Genomic DNA, 18,746 nt, shown 5'->3' with positions numbered 1-18,746 from the left:
TGTGCAACCTGTTATTTGGTTCCTATTAACAAAACCCAAAAACTCTGGGAGAGACTGCATAGCCTGACAAATAATTGCCATCTTCATTATCATTGCATTGTCATTTAAACTACAGTGCCTACCCTTACAAAAATGCTTGCAGCAAACTTGTGGCTGATTTGTGGGCAACAAATGAGTTCACTACAAAATATTGCCAGAAGTTTGCCCATGTTGGACGCTAAAGGCAAAGCTCTGGCAACAATGAAGTGTGCTACTAGTGTTCCCCAGTGATTTGCAACTACACTTAGCCAGTAATGACAAACTTCTGGTGACAAACCTAATTTGCATATGATATTGCTGCAAATTATCTGCAACATTGCCAAAAGTTTATTGCAACTATTTGCCAGAAACCTGAAATTTCTGTAAGGGTATATTGCTTTAATAAATTAAATCTTTGTTAATTTAGTTTGGCCTTTTTTTTACAATCTACAAAAATCCCCTTTAATATCAAAGTGATAACAAATTTCTACAAATTAATGTTAAAGCAACAGCACTTTCCCTCTGTCGCACGCACACTATTGTTTATCTAGCACCAGCTTTGCAAATAACAATGTCCACAGACAAGGTAGAATATGTTGCACAATTTATGAAAGTACGATGTATTGTGACATCAGATGCAAGTCAAATTTGTAGTTTCTTATGTCTCATTCCATCGAACTACAGACCCGCTACCCGATCTGGCAAACTTGCATAGTGCGGTTATAGCCAATAGAGGGCCGCAAAGCAAATGCAGAAGTGCCGTTCATCACCCTGTTACAAGTTGATGAACCACTGAAACGATGTTGGAAACATTATTTTAAGGTACAAAAAACTCTTATAATTCAAAAATTATAATTAATTGCATTAATACCCCCTCCCCCTTAAAGTGACTGACCTAGGTCACCAAGACCCAATACATTGTCAGTTTTATGAAGAGCACTGGGAAATTGGGGAAACAAAGGTTTATTCATACAACGATACAATAACACATACAAAAATTATATAAATTAAATTGTCACGATTGTGACCATAGCTTTAACATAACATCCAGAAATGAGCTCATCATTTTTGTTGTATTGCATTGTTGTCCGCGTGAATCATACTGACATACCCAGGTGGCTGAGGAGGAAATGTGATTGTAGAGTGTCTTGCAGTGGTGTCTGTGGCGGGAAAAGTTCTGTAAAAGATGATTATGTGGAAGACTATTTCAGTTTTCTGTCTGTGTCTAACACTTCCCAGTATTATCACTTATGAATATAATTATCATAATATATAAATTGCAAACATATATTCTGGATTGTTGTGGGATGGTAGTTAATTTGGAATACTGGATAATTCAAAGTGCAGTTGTAACTTTGTGTTTATTTAATCTGTTTAAATATGCCTTTAGGTTAAAATGTTAATGGTGGCGCAAGGGGCATCTCATCTAATATCAAGTCCTAAACTAAATCATGCACTTGTTGAGAAGAGACACTCTCAAACTCACATTGCTCTCCTCTGTTCTCCAGCTCTATCCCGCGTTCACCCCCTCCATCATGTCTTCTCCTGTACCGCCTGCCAAAGTACATGCTGCTCACAGCCACAACCAGCAACATGGCGGCCACAGCAAACACGGCCATGGCCACTGTTGCTACAGAGGCTCCCTGGGGAGTCTGGGCAGGCAGGGCAGCCTGGGCTACTGGCTGTCTCCCTTGGCAGTGCTCACCACAGGACTGGGTCTTGGGAGGAACGAGAGAAGACAGGTCTGCCAAGACAAGGCATTATTTAGAGAGAGAGATTGAGTGAGGAGAAAAGTTAATTGGTTCTGCATGTACTGCCACAAAGAAGAGATAAGTGTTGTCAGAAGAAGTTGAATGTCTTTAGTGCAGACATGATGAGGTTATTCTCTGCCTCGGAGACGCATTTACCATCAAGAGAGAGGAGGAAGATGGCATCGTCTCCTTTGATGTAGTCTCGGCTCATGAGGCGGCCTTGAGTGATGAACGCACTAGTTCCAGATCCGGGCCCACGGTAGAACTGGGTTCCATCTGTGTCGCTCACCAGGCTGCCCACCTTTCTTGGGTCATCCCAGTAGTACTCCACACTCCCGTCAGCTGAGAGAAAGCAAAGCCGTATTAGTCTCCAATCAACCAATAGGCTACTGTGATGTGCATTTTAGTCTGTCTATCTGTGTCTGAGGAGGCCCTGTGAACTTTATTATTTATTATTTGTTATTATTGCTGCAGTGGTACATTATTCAAATTAATTGTTAAATTATGAATTATTAATATGAGTCCTTTTGGATAAACCTGTTTTAAAATAGGTTTTAAATACATAAACATAAACTCTCACGATTTGTTTCACTTCTGGTGGGGTCAGTCGTGACCATCCTATAGTTGGTCATTCTTTGACGAATGTCTGGGTTCTGATCCATCAGTGCCATGGTAACCTGTCGCCATGGACACGGCCACGTAAGTGTGTCATCGTGTGGCCCAGAGGTGAGGTGGAGGTATATGGCCATGTTGCCGGGGCTGGAATTTCCGTTGATGTACAGCCCCACCTGAAAGCTGTAGCCATCTCGGGAGACAATGCGCGGGCTGTATATTTTGACTCCAGTGGCCGTGGTGGTCAACAGGTGTGTAAAGTTGCGGATGCGCCAGGTGTGGTGGGGGCACTCGGTCTCCGACAGGTTGATGTCGTCCAGGGAGAGCGCACCAGCAGAACCCCCGAGGCCCATAACTCCTTCAAACACGACCCGGAACTTTTTATTGGTGTTGAGGGTGACGTGATGCAGCTCCCACGAGTCCTTCACACCACCTGCGACACGTGGGCAACTTGACATCAGGCCCAATATCTCTAGCTATGCCGATCAAAACCATTGCTTTCTTAAATCTTTCATTTAATGTTTGTTTATTACTGCAGCTAAACTATGAAGTTACATTTATTCATATATCAAACATTTCTATCCAAAGCGACATATATGTCAATTATATTACAAGAGCCAGTGTCCCCAGAGCAATGCCTTGCTCAAGCACACAAAGGTGGAAGCTTGGTATTGAGCCAACAACTTTTCAGGCTACTGCATGCTAGCCCAGCACCTTAACCACTACCCTACAGCACCACTACATTCACAGTGCAACTTTTTCCAACTTACTAAGATGAGCTCACCATAATTTCCAGCTGAGGTGCATTTGGATCTAATTTCATAATCCATGTAAATTTTTCATGATCTTTATTCACACAGTGTGACCTTTTAGTCTCATCATTGATCCTTGATACCTAACCTTTAAACACTGTTTGTTGCTACCCCCCTTAATTTACTGTTCGCGGTCAAATTTGACCGAACAGTTTTAACTGCTCTTAAATACCAATACCATGACAAAAAGTATTATTTAATAGAACATTATTGTAAACAGACCCTTATTAGAACATTAACATCTACATCACGTGTGTTTGTGTGTGTGGGTGTGTGTGTTTCTGTATGTGCGTGAATGTGTGCGGACACTGTGGTTCACATGCACAGTGGCAACATGACAACATGAACTGACAACATGAACTGTGTTTGTGTGTGTGTGTGTGTGTGTGTGAGAGAGAGAGAGAGTGTGTGTGTGTGTGTCTGTTTGTGTGTGTGGGTGTGAGTGTTTCCATGTGTGAAAAATGCATGTGTGTGCAAACATTGGTGGTTTACATGCACAAGTGGCAACATGACCACATGAACTGTGTGTGTGTGTGTGAGTGGGTGTACGTGTGTGTGTCTGTTTATGGGTGTGTGGGTGGGTGTGTTTCTGTTCACCCCTATTCATGTATGTGCGTGAATGCCTGTGCGGACATTGGTGGTTTACATGCACAAGTGGCAACATGACAACATGAACTGTGTGTGTGTGAGTGGGTGTACGTGTGTGTGTCTGTTTATGGGTGTGTGGGTGGGTGTGTTTCTGTTCACCCCTATTCACGTATGTGCGTGAATGCCTGTGCGGACATTGGTGATTCACATGTACAAGTGGCAACATGACAACATGAACTGACAACTTGTACTGAGTGTGTGTGTGTCTGTGAGTGGGTGTACATGTGTGTGTACTGTATGTGTGTCTGTTTGTGTGTGTGTGTGCTTCTGTGTGTGCATGCATGCATGTGTGTGGGAACATTGGTGGTAAGTTGTAGGAGTGTGTGTAAGGAGATATATTTTATCTCCTGGATGAAATGTATACTCTTTCCCATTAAATTCCTATGGCGGTCATTTTTGACTGTAAACAAAAAAAGTGTTTCTACGTTGAATAAATCACTCAAAATTTAAAGAAAGTAGTCAAAATAAATTCTATGTGTTCAAAAGCCTTTTGTGAAGGATATCATAAGATCTTGAGGCAATCTGATGAAAAATGCCATATTTATGGTACAGGGAATGAGTAAATCGGTCATTTTTGACCGGAACAGTGCTTAACCTGTCTACTGATATTACAAAGTTCCACATAGCTAAATGTGCTGTTCAAGCATAATGACATGGCCAAAGTTCTAGAAGTTTCCATTACCGCTGATGGTCTCAATGAGTCGTAGGGTGCCTTTGGTGTCTCCCTCTGCAAACTCGCGGATGTGCACCCTGAGCTTGTCATCAGAGGCACCACTCTGGTACAGGTAGAACTGCAGGCACTGGGAGCTTCGCTGGGGGTACAGCAGACGGCTCTCCAAAAACGCTGTGTCCCCAGCACTGCCATCAAAATGCATGAAGTAGCCAGCTCCTGAGAGAGGCAGACAGGGAAAGATTCCCAAATATTATACATCAGTTTATACCACTGCTTGGTTGAATTTCCTATTCCTGTTTATAACATCAATCATTTTTTCAGATATATGTACACCAATGAAGTAGTTCTTAGAGTTCTCGAGTGCTTGACCAGTCATACTCTGGGAACACACACACAGATGTACACACTAACATATGTCTGATTAGTCATAAAGTCAAAGAAGAGACCAATTAATGAGGCACCACAATTTCCATACAATAGCTGATCAGAAATGATTGAACTGCTATCAATCTCCAGGACATTCTCCAGGAAAGTACTTTTTACTTCATTTTAACCCATGCAATGCCTCCTTACTGTGTTAGTTATCATCAGTGGCCAGCCTGCATGTGCCCAGAAGAACAAGTTAAACACGTGATTGTGTGTGTTGACTGCATGCATACAGTGTATACTTGTTGTGCATGTTGTGTGAAAATATGTAGTATATAAGTTTATGTGTTTACGTGTGTGTGTGTGTGTCACCTTCACAGCGGCCCATGGTGGTGTAGTCTGTCTGTGGACCTCCGACTGCCTTGGGCACCCGTTTCCATGCACTCTTCCCGTCTGCACCTTGGATCATGCCACACACATTGGCCTCCTCAAAGCCACATAAGTCCAGGAAGGTGGAGGAGGAGGCTGGAGGAGGAGAGCGGAGGAGAACATTTTCATTCGTCTTCTGTTGATTAAGGAGAGTGCAGTGCTTGTGTGTGTGTAGGCACAGCCAGTGTGTGTGTGTGTGTGTAAGCACAGTACATTTACGTGGCAACTAGCTAGATGGATTAAAGCATTTTGTGGGTTTATGGGAAATGTAAATCAAAACAATCTGATTTGCACTCACTGCAGTTGTAGAGCCTGTTCAGCTTCTCCAGGTCACTGTCACTAAATCCCATGCGCTGTCCAATCACATCCAGGAATGCGGGGATTCTAGTGACAATGGTGGGCAACTCTGCTATATTGAAGGCCGTCTTGCCATAGTGCATCACAGAGCCATAGTCATATGGGACACCCAGGGTGCTTGAGACGGTGTCTTCATATTTATTAAAGTTGTGCTCCTTACCTGTAAGCATGACCGGTGGGAATTTATCTATCTATCTATCTATCTACAATTCTTGTAGTTCAGGGCAATCCACAAAGATGTACTACAATTATGTATAAATAAAAAACAACCTTCTATATCAGGATACAATATAGATGCTGCATATACACTGAATAAAACAGGAACAGATTTGCATAGGTCTTTTTTAACCGATTCTTTGACAGATGACTCTGATTGGTTGGCTTCTTAGTGGACATTCAAGTTGATTACCCGGAGTGATCTCGTCCCATACAATGTTTACGTAGTCATCACGATCGGGACGGGACTGCTCGTGCCAGAAGCCGAGGGCATGCAGGAACTCATGCTCAACTGTCCCTAGCCGATCACAGTTGGTGCCAATGGAGAGTCTCTGCTTTCCCTCACGGCGGTTTCCAACTGAGGAGAAACACCTGCGGCAAGGTACGAAAGATGTGGGGGGAAAATGTGACAAAGGTAATGTCCTGTGAAGTGGTGAGTTGCATAGTCTATGGTAATGTAGAGAGGGATTGTGACAGCAGTGTTAACTTACCCAGAGCCCTTAAACACACCAATGTAGTTCTCCTCGTCAGTCCACGGCTTGAAGTCAATGCAGCTCTTCAGTCGGTACTCCTCGAACGCCTTCAGGATCACTCCTTTGGCATTTATGTCTGGACATGGCCAGATGGAGATGCAGAGATACACATGCTGGTGTGTGTGTGTGTGTGTGTGTGTGTGTGTGTGCATGCATTACTCACCCAGGCTATCCTCCAGGACATATGGGACAGGCATTGGCCAACGGTACTGCTCTCCAATAATCGAGTTTTTCAGTTTATCCTACAGCAAACATACAGATACATAGACACACATGCACACACACAAGAGCACACACACACACGCACGCACACACACACACACACACACACACACACACACACACACACACAAAAAAAAGTGATGTGTAAAATGATGACTTGAGGGGCAAAAAAAGAGAAGGGCAAGGGCAAAGTTCTGTTTCATGCCTACACAGACACTCACCTCAGTCATATCTATGTCTCCTTCCACCAGCTCCAGGCCTGCCTCTGTGGGGTGGGGGCATATATGTCAGTATATGAAACGAGTCATTTCCAGTCAATGAGGTTAGTTTATTACTGGGCAGAATAGTGTCTCATTTCAGTCCACCGACCTGAATTAATGTCAAAGATGTCCAGGTCTCTTCCACCATCCATGTCAGTCTCATCTGTGTTTTGCACATTAGCAAACAATATTATACATATTTCTTTAGGACAGAGGGACAATGATATCCAGAGATTAACAAATGAGAACAAAAGAGGTTTGAGAGAGAGAGAGAGAAACAAATGGATCTAACTCACCTGGGAGTGCAGACTGTGTCTGGTGAGGGGAAAGAAAGAAAAGAATTGAAGAAGGCTCACACAACAAGATTGATTCCACAAAGCCTACTGAATATCACCGTGAAATTGCTTGCTCATTGTTCACATGCACGAAATGTACACTGATATGACGGGCAATCAGACTATACTGACTGCACACAACATACTTACCCCACCACACAGGCACAAGAGGAGGAAGATGGCAACGCTGTTAGCTGGCATAGTTGTCCTGAGGGTCCTCAGGTTGTTCCTGAGTGTGTCTGTGTGTGTTTCTCTAAGTGTTTATGTTTGTCTTCGGGTCTATGTGCATGTGCAGGGAGATTGTGATAGACTGGCATGTATCTGCGAGTGACCATGAGTTATATGGAAATGGGTAAAGTGCAAAGTGCAACATTGTCATGGATAAGAGATAAGATATGTGCGATGAGAGGAGACAATGTTCCCAGTGTGTGTGTGTATTTGTGTATATGTTGATGTTTGTGGGTGCATGTTAATGTTATTGGTACTTTGATCTGCATTATCATTTCAATGTTATTAGACTGTATTGCAGGGTGTAAAACTATTGTGTATGGTGTTTGTGCACTTAATTAGCACCAGACAATGTTAACTCATGATACCATAACCACCAATCTAAATGATCAGTGTTCCTAACAGTAATATAAGCATATATAAATGTATTTTTGAATAGCATAATTTACAATTAACTATCATCCCAAATAAGTCACATTGATATACTGTCATGAAATACATAAAATGTAGTACTCCTGCTTATTGCAAGAATAGTACTATTAACATAGTTTATAAGATTGTAGAAAAACCTGTGGAGCAGCTATGTTTATATGTGTGTTTATGATTAGGGTACATAAGTGTGTAATCACAGGAATACAAGTGTAATCATTATACAGAGAGGAAAATAGTATTAAATTCTTGCCGGCCCTATCACAACCTTCATTGCTTCATATTTCCTCTGGATATTGCAGGGATGGCAACTTTTTTAGTTCAGCTTGGAGTGAGATTTGTTACCTGTGAAAGCGTGTGCGCACATACACTGAATCTTTCAGTGATACGCTGTACTGTACTTTACCATACTGGCCTACGTTCACCCCTGGTTATATGTATAGTCTCCCAAGTTTACTGTCAGTGTTAAACAACACAATGGATCAATGGCTCCTTTTTGTAAAATCAGAGGCTAATGTTTGCAGTAGCAAAATAAAGGAGGAGTCATATCAATTGATAACACAATGCCATGTGTGATAATACGTTAAAGTCTTTTCTAGTGGTCAGTTTTCACCTTCCACCTCCCTGTATACTCATGACTGTGTGGCTATGAATAGCTCTAACATGGTTATTAAGTTTGCTGATGACACCACTGTAATTGGTCTGATCACTAACAACGATGAAACAACCTACAGGAGAGAAGTTAACAACTTATCACAGTGGTGTGAAGAGAACAACCTATTTCTCAACGTGGCAAAGACCAAAGAGCTAATTGTAAACTTCAGGAGGAAAGAAGATCAGTTTAATGCCATTACCATCAACGGCGAGCCTGTGCTTGTCAATATTTGCACTACAACACTCCCCCCCCCCCCCCCACACACCCCCCCGCCCACACACACCACACTATTTTTTTATTTTTTGAGGAGCAACAAAAAACACAAGAATTTTACTCTCTTGTACCCGTATAATGAAATGTAATAAAGACAATCTTGAATCTTGAACCTTATCAATAAATGACACAAAGCCACCACCCACAATGTCAAGGAAAATTTTATTATTAAGACAGTAGAAATATAGAAAATATAGTATACATAGTGCATATTATATCAAAATCTGTATGTTTTTAAGCAAGTAAAAGTTCTGATGAGTTTATGAGTTTCTCAACGTGCCAAAGACCAAAGAGCTAATTGTAAACTTCAGGAGGAAAGAAGATCAGTTTAATGCCATTACCATCAACAGCGAGCCTGTGCTTGTCAGTATTTGCACTACAACACTCCCCCCCCCCCCCCCCCCCACTCACACACCACACTATTTATTTATTTTTTGAGGAGCAACAAAAAACACAAGAATTTTACTCTCTTGTACCCGTATAATGAAATGTAATAAAGACAATCTTGAATCTTGAACCTTATCAATAAATGACACAAAGCCACCACCCACAATGTCAAGGAAAATTGTATTATTAAGACAGTAGAAATATAGAAAATATATACAGTATACATAGTGCAAATTATATCAAAATCTGTATGTTTTTAAGCAAGTAAAAGTTCTGATGAGTTGAAAATGGTATTGGCAAAGGGAGGATGCATATGCTACCGTTAAAACCTGAGTTCTTTAGTGCCTGCAACATGTATAATGACAATGATCATGACAGAGGACAGATGGATTTGACTGAATATTTGTGAACAGACCTAAATGAACGAGTATGATTCCTGATTACAGTTGTGTACTAGTGTCCGTACACATACACTCCCTAATTGTATTGCAGGTCATTGAGCAGCATCAGAATTTAGCTGAAATGACTCCAGTATGGCCGCTTGCATATTCATGGCATCACTTTGATGGGTGTTCTGTCAAACACAAATAAGATATAACACACAGGTTTATGGTTGGAAATGTATTATGTATTTGTTTCTCTCTCTGTGAGCTTGTGCATTGTATGTGTGAGTGTGTTTGTGTGTGTGTGTGTGTGTGTGTGTGTGTGGTGGCCCTGCTGGTGCTGTTGCCACGCCAGTCTACCCTCTGACCAGGAAGAAGCCACACTAGGCATGTGCATGTATGCGTGTGACTAAAGGAACTCACAGTGATATCTTCGCTGTAGTAACTGTGCCGCAAATTCAGGTGTCCAATGAAGTTCCGACTGTAATAGTTCTCATCTCCGTGTGGTTGTGCCACGCACACGGGACACACCTGGAGAACCAAGAGCACAGTGAGAGAGAGATGAAACCCCAACATACCACTGGCTTCTCTTTTACTCAGCTGCCAAGACTTGACTTAGCAGGAGAAACTTATTTTAAAACAGCACACTCAAACAGGTTGAAAAAATTTTTTTGTCAGTAATTGTGCCAGTCTCGAGGCCGAGGGGCCAAGAGGCAGAGAGGGTGTGTATTTGTCACAGTGATACCAACCACAGGGGTGGGGTTATTTTGGTGGTGGGTATTGCAGTGATCGCGCAGATCCAGCTCATCCATTCCCCCCTGCTGGCAGTAGGGGCAAGCAAACACCCTCACTCTGAAAAGAGAACAGAGCCAAGCATAATGAGAGAGAAAACAAACCTGCTGCTACAGCCGTCACACACGCACGTCACACAGTGGGATAGACAAGCATGGGAGATTGTAAAACACACATGTGCTTTTGTATGTATGCATACATCGTGTAGCTCACCTGTTATTGAGCAGTGGCCCTCTTTGCTCTGCCCATGCTTGCTCAAACAGCAGACTGCCCATCTGTCTGTTCATGTGACAAATTAAATATATTATCATATAAGTATTTATTTGAACTGTATTACTCCAGCTCAGAGTTATTATAGTTTTGAAAATGTCATTAGTTTTTATTTTTATTTAGTCTTTCAGTTCGGTTTTTGTCAGTTTATTTTTACTGGTGCAAAAGTAGTTTTAGTTTAGTTTAGGTTAGGTTTAGTTAGGTTTTCAGGTTTTATGAGGAATGTCTATAATAGATGATATAACAGATACTTTTTCAGGTTTTATGAGAATGACTGTAATAACTCTGCTCCTGCTCTCCACCAAACTGCTTGCCCTTCGTTACTTTCATATTGTGGACTCACTCATTTTCTTCATTGAAAACGGAGAAGTCACCGTGACCGTACACATCCACCTGAGGAATGGTGTAATTCCGGAATGGTCTTATAAGGGGCAGACCAGCAGGACCAGTAGATTGTGCTACAGTAGATGGAAACACTGGTGGTTGTGGTGGCCTGAGGACATGAGGGGCATAGAGTGATGCAAAGCTTGGGTTGGAGGATCCAAACTGGTGTGGAGGAGCACTCCGCTGCCTGATTTGACAGAAAAGCGTGGTTGGGAAGATGACGAGGGAGAGAGAGAGAGAGAGAGAGAGAGAGAGCAGTTAAATGCAAAATTGCATAATCACCTTTTTTGTTTACTCCTTTTACAAGTTACAGTAGTGTACAGTAGTGTACAGGTGATGTTGAGCCTTACCTCCATATGCCAGCAAAAACGGAGGGACCAAATGGAGATGCTATGATAGGGCTAATGACAGGATCTCTGGAACGACCATATCTCACCTGGGTAAACAAGCGAGAGAGTTATTTAGCAAGATTTATCTGTCCATCTCTCTGTCTTTATCTGTTGGTCTCTCATTCTCTCAGCTGTGTGTGTGTGTGTGTGTGTGTGTGTGTGTGTGTGTATTCCATGCTGGACTTACTCTTGAGCGTCTTGTTTGGTTGGACACTGCGGGCACTGCTGTGGGCTGATCACCATTCACTGGTTTCCTGCACACTGGGCAATGTTTCCTGTAGTGAATTGACTGCTGGAGACAACTCTGACAGAACCTACCAAATACAGAGAGAGAGAGGGGGGGGGGGGGGGAGGGAAATATAGAAACAGACAAAGGGAAATATAGAAACAGACAAATGGAAATATAGAAACAGACAAATAAGAAAAATGTGGTTTTCTTATGAAATATGAAACTGAAAGTTTGCTGAGGGATTTTTCCACTGGTAATCCCCATGTCACGCCAACACAGTAATGAACAAAACACTTTCACTTCAGCTGACTTTAACCAATTCCCGGTAACAACTGAACAGATTTAGAATAGGTAACAAACATGGTAACAGGCAGTTCTTCTGCATCTTCTACATCTACATCTTGGCAGTTCACCACATCCATTACAGTTCAAAAGTATCTTCCTTTGACTAAGTTTAGTCAATTTTTAATGTAAGTAAGTTAATATAAGTTCATGTTTACAAATATATAATACTAAGACACCCTCTGACTTTGAATCATGTAAGGTTGTGGACATTTAAACATAATGCAGCTTGATGCTAACTTGCTGAAAGCTGGATACCAATTCAGTATAGTCATTATGTGTGTGTAGTCTGTGTTTATGAGTGAAAGAAAGATAATGCAATAAAAGAAATGCAACTTACTCATGGTTACATTCGAGGAGCTGTGTAGGTTCTTGCAGTTTGTCCTGACAAACAGGGCACTTCTTCTCTTCAGCATCCATTTTTCGGTCCTCTCTCTTCGTCTTCTAACTCATTTCTAGTTCCTGTCTTAATCTGTTGAGTTCCCATCAATTCTCCGCCCATATACCTCTGGCCAAAGAACTCACAATAACACAGGGACTTTCTTGCACCCGCCTTCACACACACACACACACGCACACGCACACGCACACACACACGCACACACACACACACACACCACACACACACACACACACACACACACACACACACACACACACACACACACACACACTTTATGGCATAGGCATGGCAATTTGTTTAGTGCATGGTTTTTATAGTTTTAAACTATGAAGTTAGATGGCCTGTACTGCTAGGAAAACAGCTGACTGAATAATTGAAAACATTCGTCTTACAGGCTAGACAACTCTTTATGGTACATTTAATTAAAATTCTACATGTCTGAGAGTTTTAAACAAGGCATGTGTTGTAATGTGTTATTGTGTGTGTGTGTGTGTGTGTGTGTGTGTGTGTGTGTGTTGATTGACATCAACACACATGACATTTGATTGACATGACATTTTTTATTTTCTTTCTTTCTTCTTTCTTTCTTTTAAGAATATTTCTAAAAGCCAATTAAAGGAAAACACTTGATGGAACTTATCAAAATGGTTGAGCAAAAATTAGGGGTGTTTCACATTTCAAACATGGGGCGCAGCCCCCAAAGAGAATGTATGAGACATGCAGATACATGCAAAATGATTTATTTTTAAAACAACTTAATTCACAACCACAACACACAGGCCTATGTATTTTTTATTATTTTGTTGTGGCCTAAAGGCCAGCTTTAACTAAAGGGTTCAAATCTGATCCACACAGGACATTGATTTAGTTATGTTTATGAAGTTGTTTTGAAGTTTGGTTTCTTTAAAAAAAAAAAAAAAAAAGGAAGGAAGCGGATGATTAGTAGGTCAGATGTAGACTAGTCTGCAACATAGGGTAGGCCCATAGGGTAGGCCTAGAACTACATAGCCTACGTTATCGTTGTATTGTGACAGAATAGCTGTATCTTTGCTGTCTCTGAGTAGGCTGCTACTTCGGTGATCACATGACAGCCGTGGTGGCTGTCGGGATGAGAATCGATCAGCAGGGTACTGGAGGTTTCAACATGGCCGCTTCGGGCTGTCACTAAGGGAGTTGTTTTCAACTCAAGAGCCGTTCTCTTGGCAAGAGTAAATAACGGAGCCATTCAGTAATTGGTGCTGGTTGAGAAACCAAGACCAGCAAAGCAATGGCTCAGTGCGTTCAGTCAGTTCAGGAGTTCATCCAGGACTCCTTCGTTCCGATGGTTGCCGTCTTATGCAGCGAAGATGCAGAGAAAGTCACCCGCAAAAACAACCTGAATTTTCCGGAGCTTCTGCGGCCTTTCTGTCGGCTCACTTCTGAAGGTATTAACTGTTACTCACGGCATGGTTTTAAGTGGTATGGGACTCAAAGGGGTTTACTGAGAGGAGACATTACTTCGCTAACGCTAGTTAAATAGTCCAGTTATGCTAGTAAATTAGCTGACGCTAGCAACTTGGCTAACACTAGTTATTCAGCTAACGCCAGTAACGTAAGTTAGCTGGCTAGTAAGCTAGACTAGCTATTTCTGTCACACTCAGTCAAGTGACAGGAAGACCGCTTGCGAATAAGCTAACATTAGCTTAGCTTATATGTGAGTCATGGAATATAAAAACGGCCTTCTGTCTCTTTCACAACCGTGACATCTGATCGCATGAGCAGCCACTCGAGTAGTCAACCTTTGTCTTTACGCTGTTACTGTTTGCGAGCTCTCATTTCGTTCCAAACACGACTAGGATTACGATTCTGAACGAGGCCCACAGAGGCACCGCAAACTTGGGCCGGGCGTATTAGCTAGCATCTAGGCAGCTATTTGATTAGCCTAATTGGCTGCACCTTTGGCTGAGGAAGTGGGATTATCCCGAAGACAGGAAGAATACATCTCCAACAGAGAAGCAGCAACGTTATTTGCCAAAGATAGCATTTTTAAAGCTTGTGAAATTGTGTTAAAAGTAAACGTAGCTGTAGCCTGCCAACATACATGTTGACTGAGGTGATGTGGCATACAGCCGCAGGAATGTTAACTCTCCAAAGCTGGAGCTAGCTTCACCTCAAGTCATATCGGACCGTTTTGCAGTTAGATATACTCCCATAAATCGTGCTATGTAGCTTGGTATATTATGCACGCTCCATTTTGTCCACTTAACCCCATTTTGATTCCACTATCCTGGTGAAATATTCAGGCTTTGCTGGACTGTAGGTACAGAACATGTCATTTCAGATTATTTGACAATGTGCAGTAGACGTTATTTCATTCAGATAGTATGTTGCGCATCCTGATTCTGACTTCTCAGTTACGTTCTCAGTCTCACAGTAACAGTATTCGTCTGTAGCATCACCTGTCAAGTGGAAGTTACCTGTCCTCAGGCCATTTGAGACTGGTTGTGTGTAAAAGCAGATGGTTTGTCCTCACTCCTCCCCTCAGCATCATAGACTGCTGCTGAACTCGTGTTCCTAACGGTGTGGTAACCCTTCCGTCCAACAACACCCAGGGATATTCACGGATAGAACCCAAGAAGCCCAAATAGATTCACTTGTCGTTTTACCACACTCAGTATGTTCTTAACCCCTGACCTAAGTCAGTGTTCTGTTAAGGTTAATGTTATTCAATGTCAACAAACAGGGTGCTGCCTTCTGTATGGCTAGTTTTGTTTGGATTCATCTCTTTAAAGACCACTGTCTGACCGGGCTGTTATCTCTGTAGTGTGGAACTGCTGGACAGGCTCATTCTAATTCTCTTAATCCCAAGTGCTCCTCTACTCCACTCCTCTCTGAATCAGTATTAAGCAGGCCAAAGATCTAAGACCAGTTGATCATGATGCCACATACCTTATGTTTATGCTTATGGTTCTTTGCAGACACTTTTGTTCAATGTGACTTACAAGGACATCAATAAACATTACATTAACATTACGTTTTATTTAAACAGTTTATAGTATGGCCTAAATGACACACATACCATTTAATAGACTAAATAGAATTGGTAGAGTAATAACAATAACCACAAGCATACAAACTGCAACTCTGTAAGGAACATTAACTAATTAGAAACAAGGCAAATTGATAAGTCTTCAGACGCTTTTTGAAGATCCCAAAACCATAGAAGAGCTAACGAAGAGTCCACTCTCTTTCATTGCATAGAGCATAAGAATGGATAGGTCACCCAGGGTCCATTCTACTGGCCTGGTGTCCTCATGAGAGACAAACATTCCTCCTGATAAGAGCTGAACTAGAGTAGTAATGGGCGACTGCTCCCTGATTGAATGGACAGACTCAGATCGACTCAGTCATGAAATGTATCTCAGTTCCAATTCTGTCTTGTCATTTCTTGAGCAGAAGCCTATGATTACATATAACTTAGAAGCCTTACTCACTGAAAGGTCTCCCCCATCGGTTAAGTGTAGTCCCTCCCTGCTGTGTCCTTCCTTGCAATTTAGGGCTAGTCCACACATACGAAACCGATCTTTTTTTCCTCCGTCTTCCCTGAAACCGCATCAAGAATATTTGCATCCAAACGGATCCATCTCAACACGACTCAACACGTTACTTCATACCCCAGGCCTATAGGTGGCACTGTTTCTTTACAGAAATTGACCAAAGTTTGTGCTTTACAAACAGACAGAATAGGCTATGACGAAATGGCTAGTGTAAGGAAACCAGAATTGTTTGTGTGGACTGATGGTGAACTGTCAACTGTAGTCAACTGTAAAACTAATAAACTTTATTTTACGGTTTGTGAAGGGTGCAGTCCCGTCCTTTATTTGGCTAACGCAGGTAGGCCTACTAATCACCTTTACTTTCTTTGGTTGTAGGATAGTCCGTGATTCACATTAGTTTTGGCTATCACCGCAATTAGGCTACTAAACGCAAGGCTTACCCAAGTTCTAGGCTATTCTGTCGCCACATTTATAATATTGCTATAAAACCTTCGTTAGTAACAGTCAATATGTTTGCCTGCATCAAATCGCGCATTTGCATTCTGTGTGCTACCATCGCCTTAACGTGAGTTCTAAGCGTCTTTGTATGCTTATATCTGATTTCACTCGACTGAATGCATGTATATATGTTGTAAGACATGTAAAATAAATGAATGACACTGGCACTACGCACAAATTAATGTAGCCTAAACTTACACCGCACTTTCCTAATAACTTAAGTTCTCTCGCGTCACTGACCGCTAGAATGCATTAAAAAACACCAGGAAAAAACAGTGTTCAGTCCACCAAGTCATAAGCTATCGGCGCTGCGCAGCACCAGTTGTGATATTTATCTTACGGAGTGTAATTGTAGGTAATGTCATGTATGAAAACTAGTATTGTTAGGCAATACTATAAGTGCAAGTCCAGGGCAGCTGAGGTGTGGCGATGACCTCATCGATACGCAAGCAGGATGTGCGGTTTCGCTGTCTAAACAAATTCAAACGGGCTACGGTTTCAGATTTCTCCACTCTGGGACCAGGTTTCAGAAAAGTGCGATTTCGGGCAGTGCGTTTACAGGATTCGTTTGGACGCTCGGCCAAGACGAAGCAAAACCTCTGCGTTTAACCTAAAAAGCGACTCCGTGTGGACGGGCCCTTAATGTGGAAGTCTGAAATCTGCACTCCAGCCTCAGAGCGCCCACCCAGCTGGGTCTTTGACATCATGGGGATAACACCGGAAATAGGAATGACCTCTGTTGTTTTGGCTGAACTTAAGAAGTAGAGACCCACAGGTAGGATTTGCAGGGTGGGATTGGAAGCTCACACCCTTTAGCTTTCAATGACCTATGTTCTATGTTGTGTGAATGAAGTATGTTGGCATTAGCATTTAAAACACGGTGAACCAGAAGAGGGTGTCCGACATCCTGCTCTATCGTGCAACATTAGTGAGGGACTAAAGTGAAACTAAATTTGCCAAGGCGCTAGGGCTGCAACGATTAATCAATTAATTGTTGACTTAAATGAATCGGCAACTGTTTTGATTATCGATTAATCGGTATTTGTCATTTTTAAAGGAAATGACATGCACATTCTCTGACTGTAGCCTCTTAAACTTAATATTTTCAGCTTTACTTACTCCTATGACGGTGAACTAAATATCTTTGGTGTGTGGACAAAACATGGTTTGTGAGGACATAATCTTGGGCTGTGGAAAACAATGATCGACATTTCTTCTCAATTTTCTGGCATTTTATCGATCAAACAACTAATAGATTAATCAAGAAAATAATCGGCAAATTAATCGACAATGAAGATAATCGTTAGTTGCAGCTCTGAGTCTACTCCAAAATCTAACAGGCTCTCCTTGCTTTGCCCATGCCATAATACCAGGTTCCATGAAAATTGGGGCGGTAGCATAATGCTTCGTATTAATAAATAGACAGACAAATTTAACCAAAAGCATAGCCGCTTAAGGGCGATAGACAATGCTTACTAACTCAAGGGGTGAAAGATGCTATGAATGTTTGTCCAAATTTGAATTAAATTTTGATCTGTATTGCATGATAGGAAGAATGGTTGAATGGTTTTCATGAGCATATTTTTCAGTGTAACATGCATATGTATAGACTTTATTAGTACACTTTAACTTGTGTTTTATGCTACACAAATCCTGAATCACTAGAATGACAAGACCCACACTGTTGGCACACAGGGGTGAGTTTCCCAAAATCATAGTTACTAACCTGTTGGGAAATTGCATTGCAACCAGCCAATGTTGCAAAGGCACATTCTGTTTACTAATCTGTCATTTTAAAAGGCTAACTGAGAAAACATTGGAGAACCCTTTTGCAATTATGTAAACACATAATGTAATCTTAAAACTGCTGCCCTGAGTAAAAAAAACAATGCAAATGATCTCAGCTGGTATTGGAATGGAATGGACATTTCTAAGTGTCTCCAAACTTTTGACTGGTAGTGTACCTCTGTCTGGCAATGAGATTTACACTCTTTGGTAGAAGGATTGTGTGTGTGTGTGTGTGTGTGTGTGTGTGTGTGTGTGTGTGTGTGTGTGTGTGTGTGTGTGCGTGCCTGTTTAAAACCCTTGGCCTGTTTCCTTCCCAGCTGATGGATGTTGGTGCACAACATTCTTACAATCAGAATTTGTCTGCATCCTCTCTGTGCATCCATTGTCTATGTAAATCCATTAGTCTGAAGACTCTACTTTAGCAGGGTTTTAGACTGAACCACACTAGTGTTGCCAACTTCAATGTGAACAGTTCTCTGATGTTTTTTATTTTTTGAAGCACAGACACTGTGTCAGTCAGTCCAACAT

The 18,746-nt window shown here is 41.8% G+C and overlaps 3 protein-coding genes across 4 annotated transcripts in view; 1 reads left to right on the top strand and 2 right to left on the bottom strand.

Annotated features, from left to right (window-relative positions):
- Positions 1-965: 965 nt before the first annotated feature.
- Positions 966-7,686, bottom strand: mep1ba (meprin A subunit beta a). Of its 2 annotated transcripts, none has more exons than XM_042111608.1 (14): positions 7,383-7,686; positions 7,194-7,212; positions 7,007-7,060; positions 6,859-6,902; positions 6,579-6,657; positions 6,374-6,476; positions 6,076-6,254; positions 5,608-5,826; positions 5,253-5,405; positions 4,524-4,730; positions 2,350-2,814; positions 1,926-2,111; positions 1,505-1,762; positions 966-1,195 (listed from the first exon to the last, which is right to left on the bottom strand). In XM_042111608.1, coding segments are annotated over exons 1-14 (2,019 nt in total). In that variant the 5' UTR covers positions 7,434-7,686; the 3' UTR covers positions 966-1,193. The 2 variants fall into 2 exon arrangements, with proteins under 2 accessions (XP_041967542.1, XP_041967541.1); XM_042111607.1 differs by having other exon boundaries at positions 6,374-6,491; positions 7,383-7,685.
- A 1,679-nt stretch (positions 7,687-9,365) lies between these two features.
- Positions 9,366-12,472, bottom strand: LOC121724805 (E3 ubiquitin-protein ligase synoviolin A). Its single transcript, XM_042111611.1, has 8 exons — positions 12,334-12,472; positions 11,610-11,736; positions 11,384-11,469; positions 10,993-11,220; positions 10,593-10,658; positions 10,337-10,439; positions 10,011-10,118; positions 9,366-9,778 (listed from the first exon to the last, which is right to left on the bottom strand). The coding sequence occupies exons 1-8, from the start codon at positions 12,411-12,413 to the stop codon at positions 9,698-9,700; spliced, it is 879 nt and encodes a 292-aa protein (XP_041967545.1). The 5' UTR covers positions 12,414-12,472; the 3' UTR covers positions 9,366-9,697.
- A 987-nt stretch (positions 12,473-13,459) lies between these two features.
- Positions 13,460-18,746, top strand: part of trappc8 (trafficking protein particle complex subunit 8) — a 42,415-nt gene continuing 37,128 nt past the window's right edge. Inside the window, exon 1 of the mRNA XM_042111612.1 lies at positions 13,460-13,820. Within this exon, the coding sequence (XP_041967546.1) occupies positions 13,664-13,820 (157 nt within the window). The 5' untranslated portion in view covers positions 13,460-13,663. The remainder of the gene's footprint in view (positions 13,821-18,746) is intronic.

This window comes from Alosa sapidissima, chromosome 12 (genome assembly GCF_018492685.1).
Source record: "Alosa sapidissima isolate fAloSap1 chromosome 12, fAloSap1.pri, whole genome shotgun sequence".
Classification (NCBI taxonomy): Eukaryota; Metazoa; Chordata; class Actinopteri; order Clupeiformes; family Clupeidae; genus Alosa; species Alosa sapidissima.
Note: the sequence above shows the minus strand (reverse complement) of the source record. Positions and strands in the feature narration are given on the sequence as shown.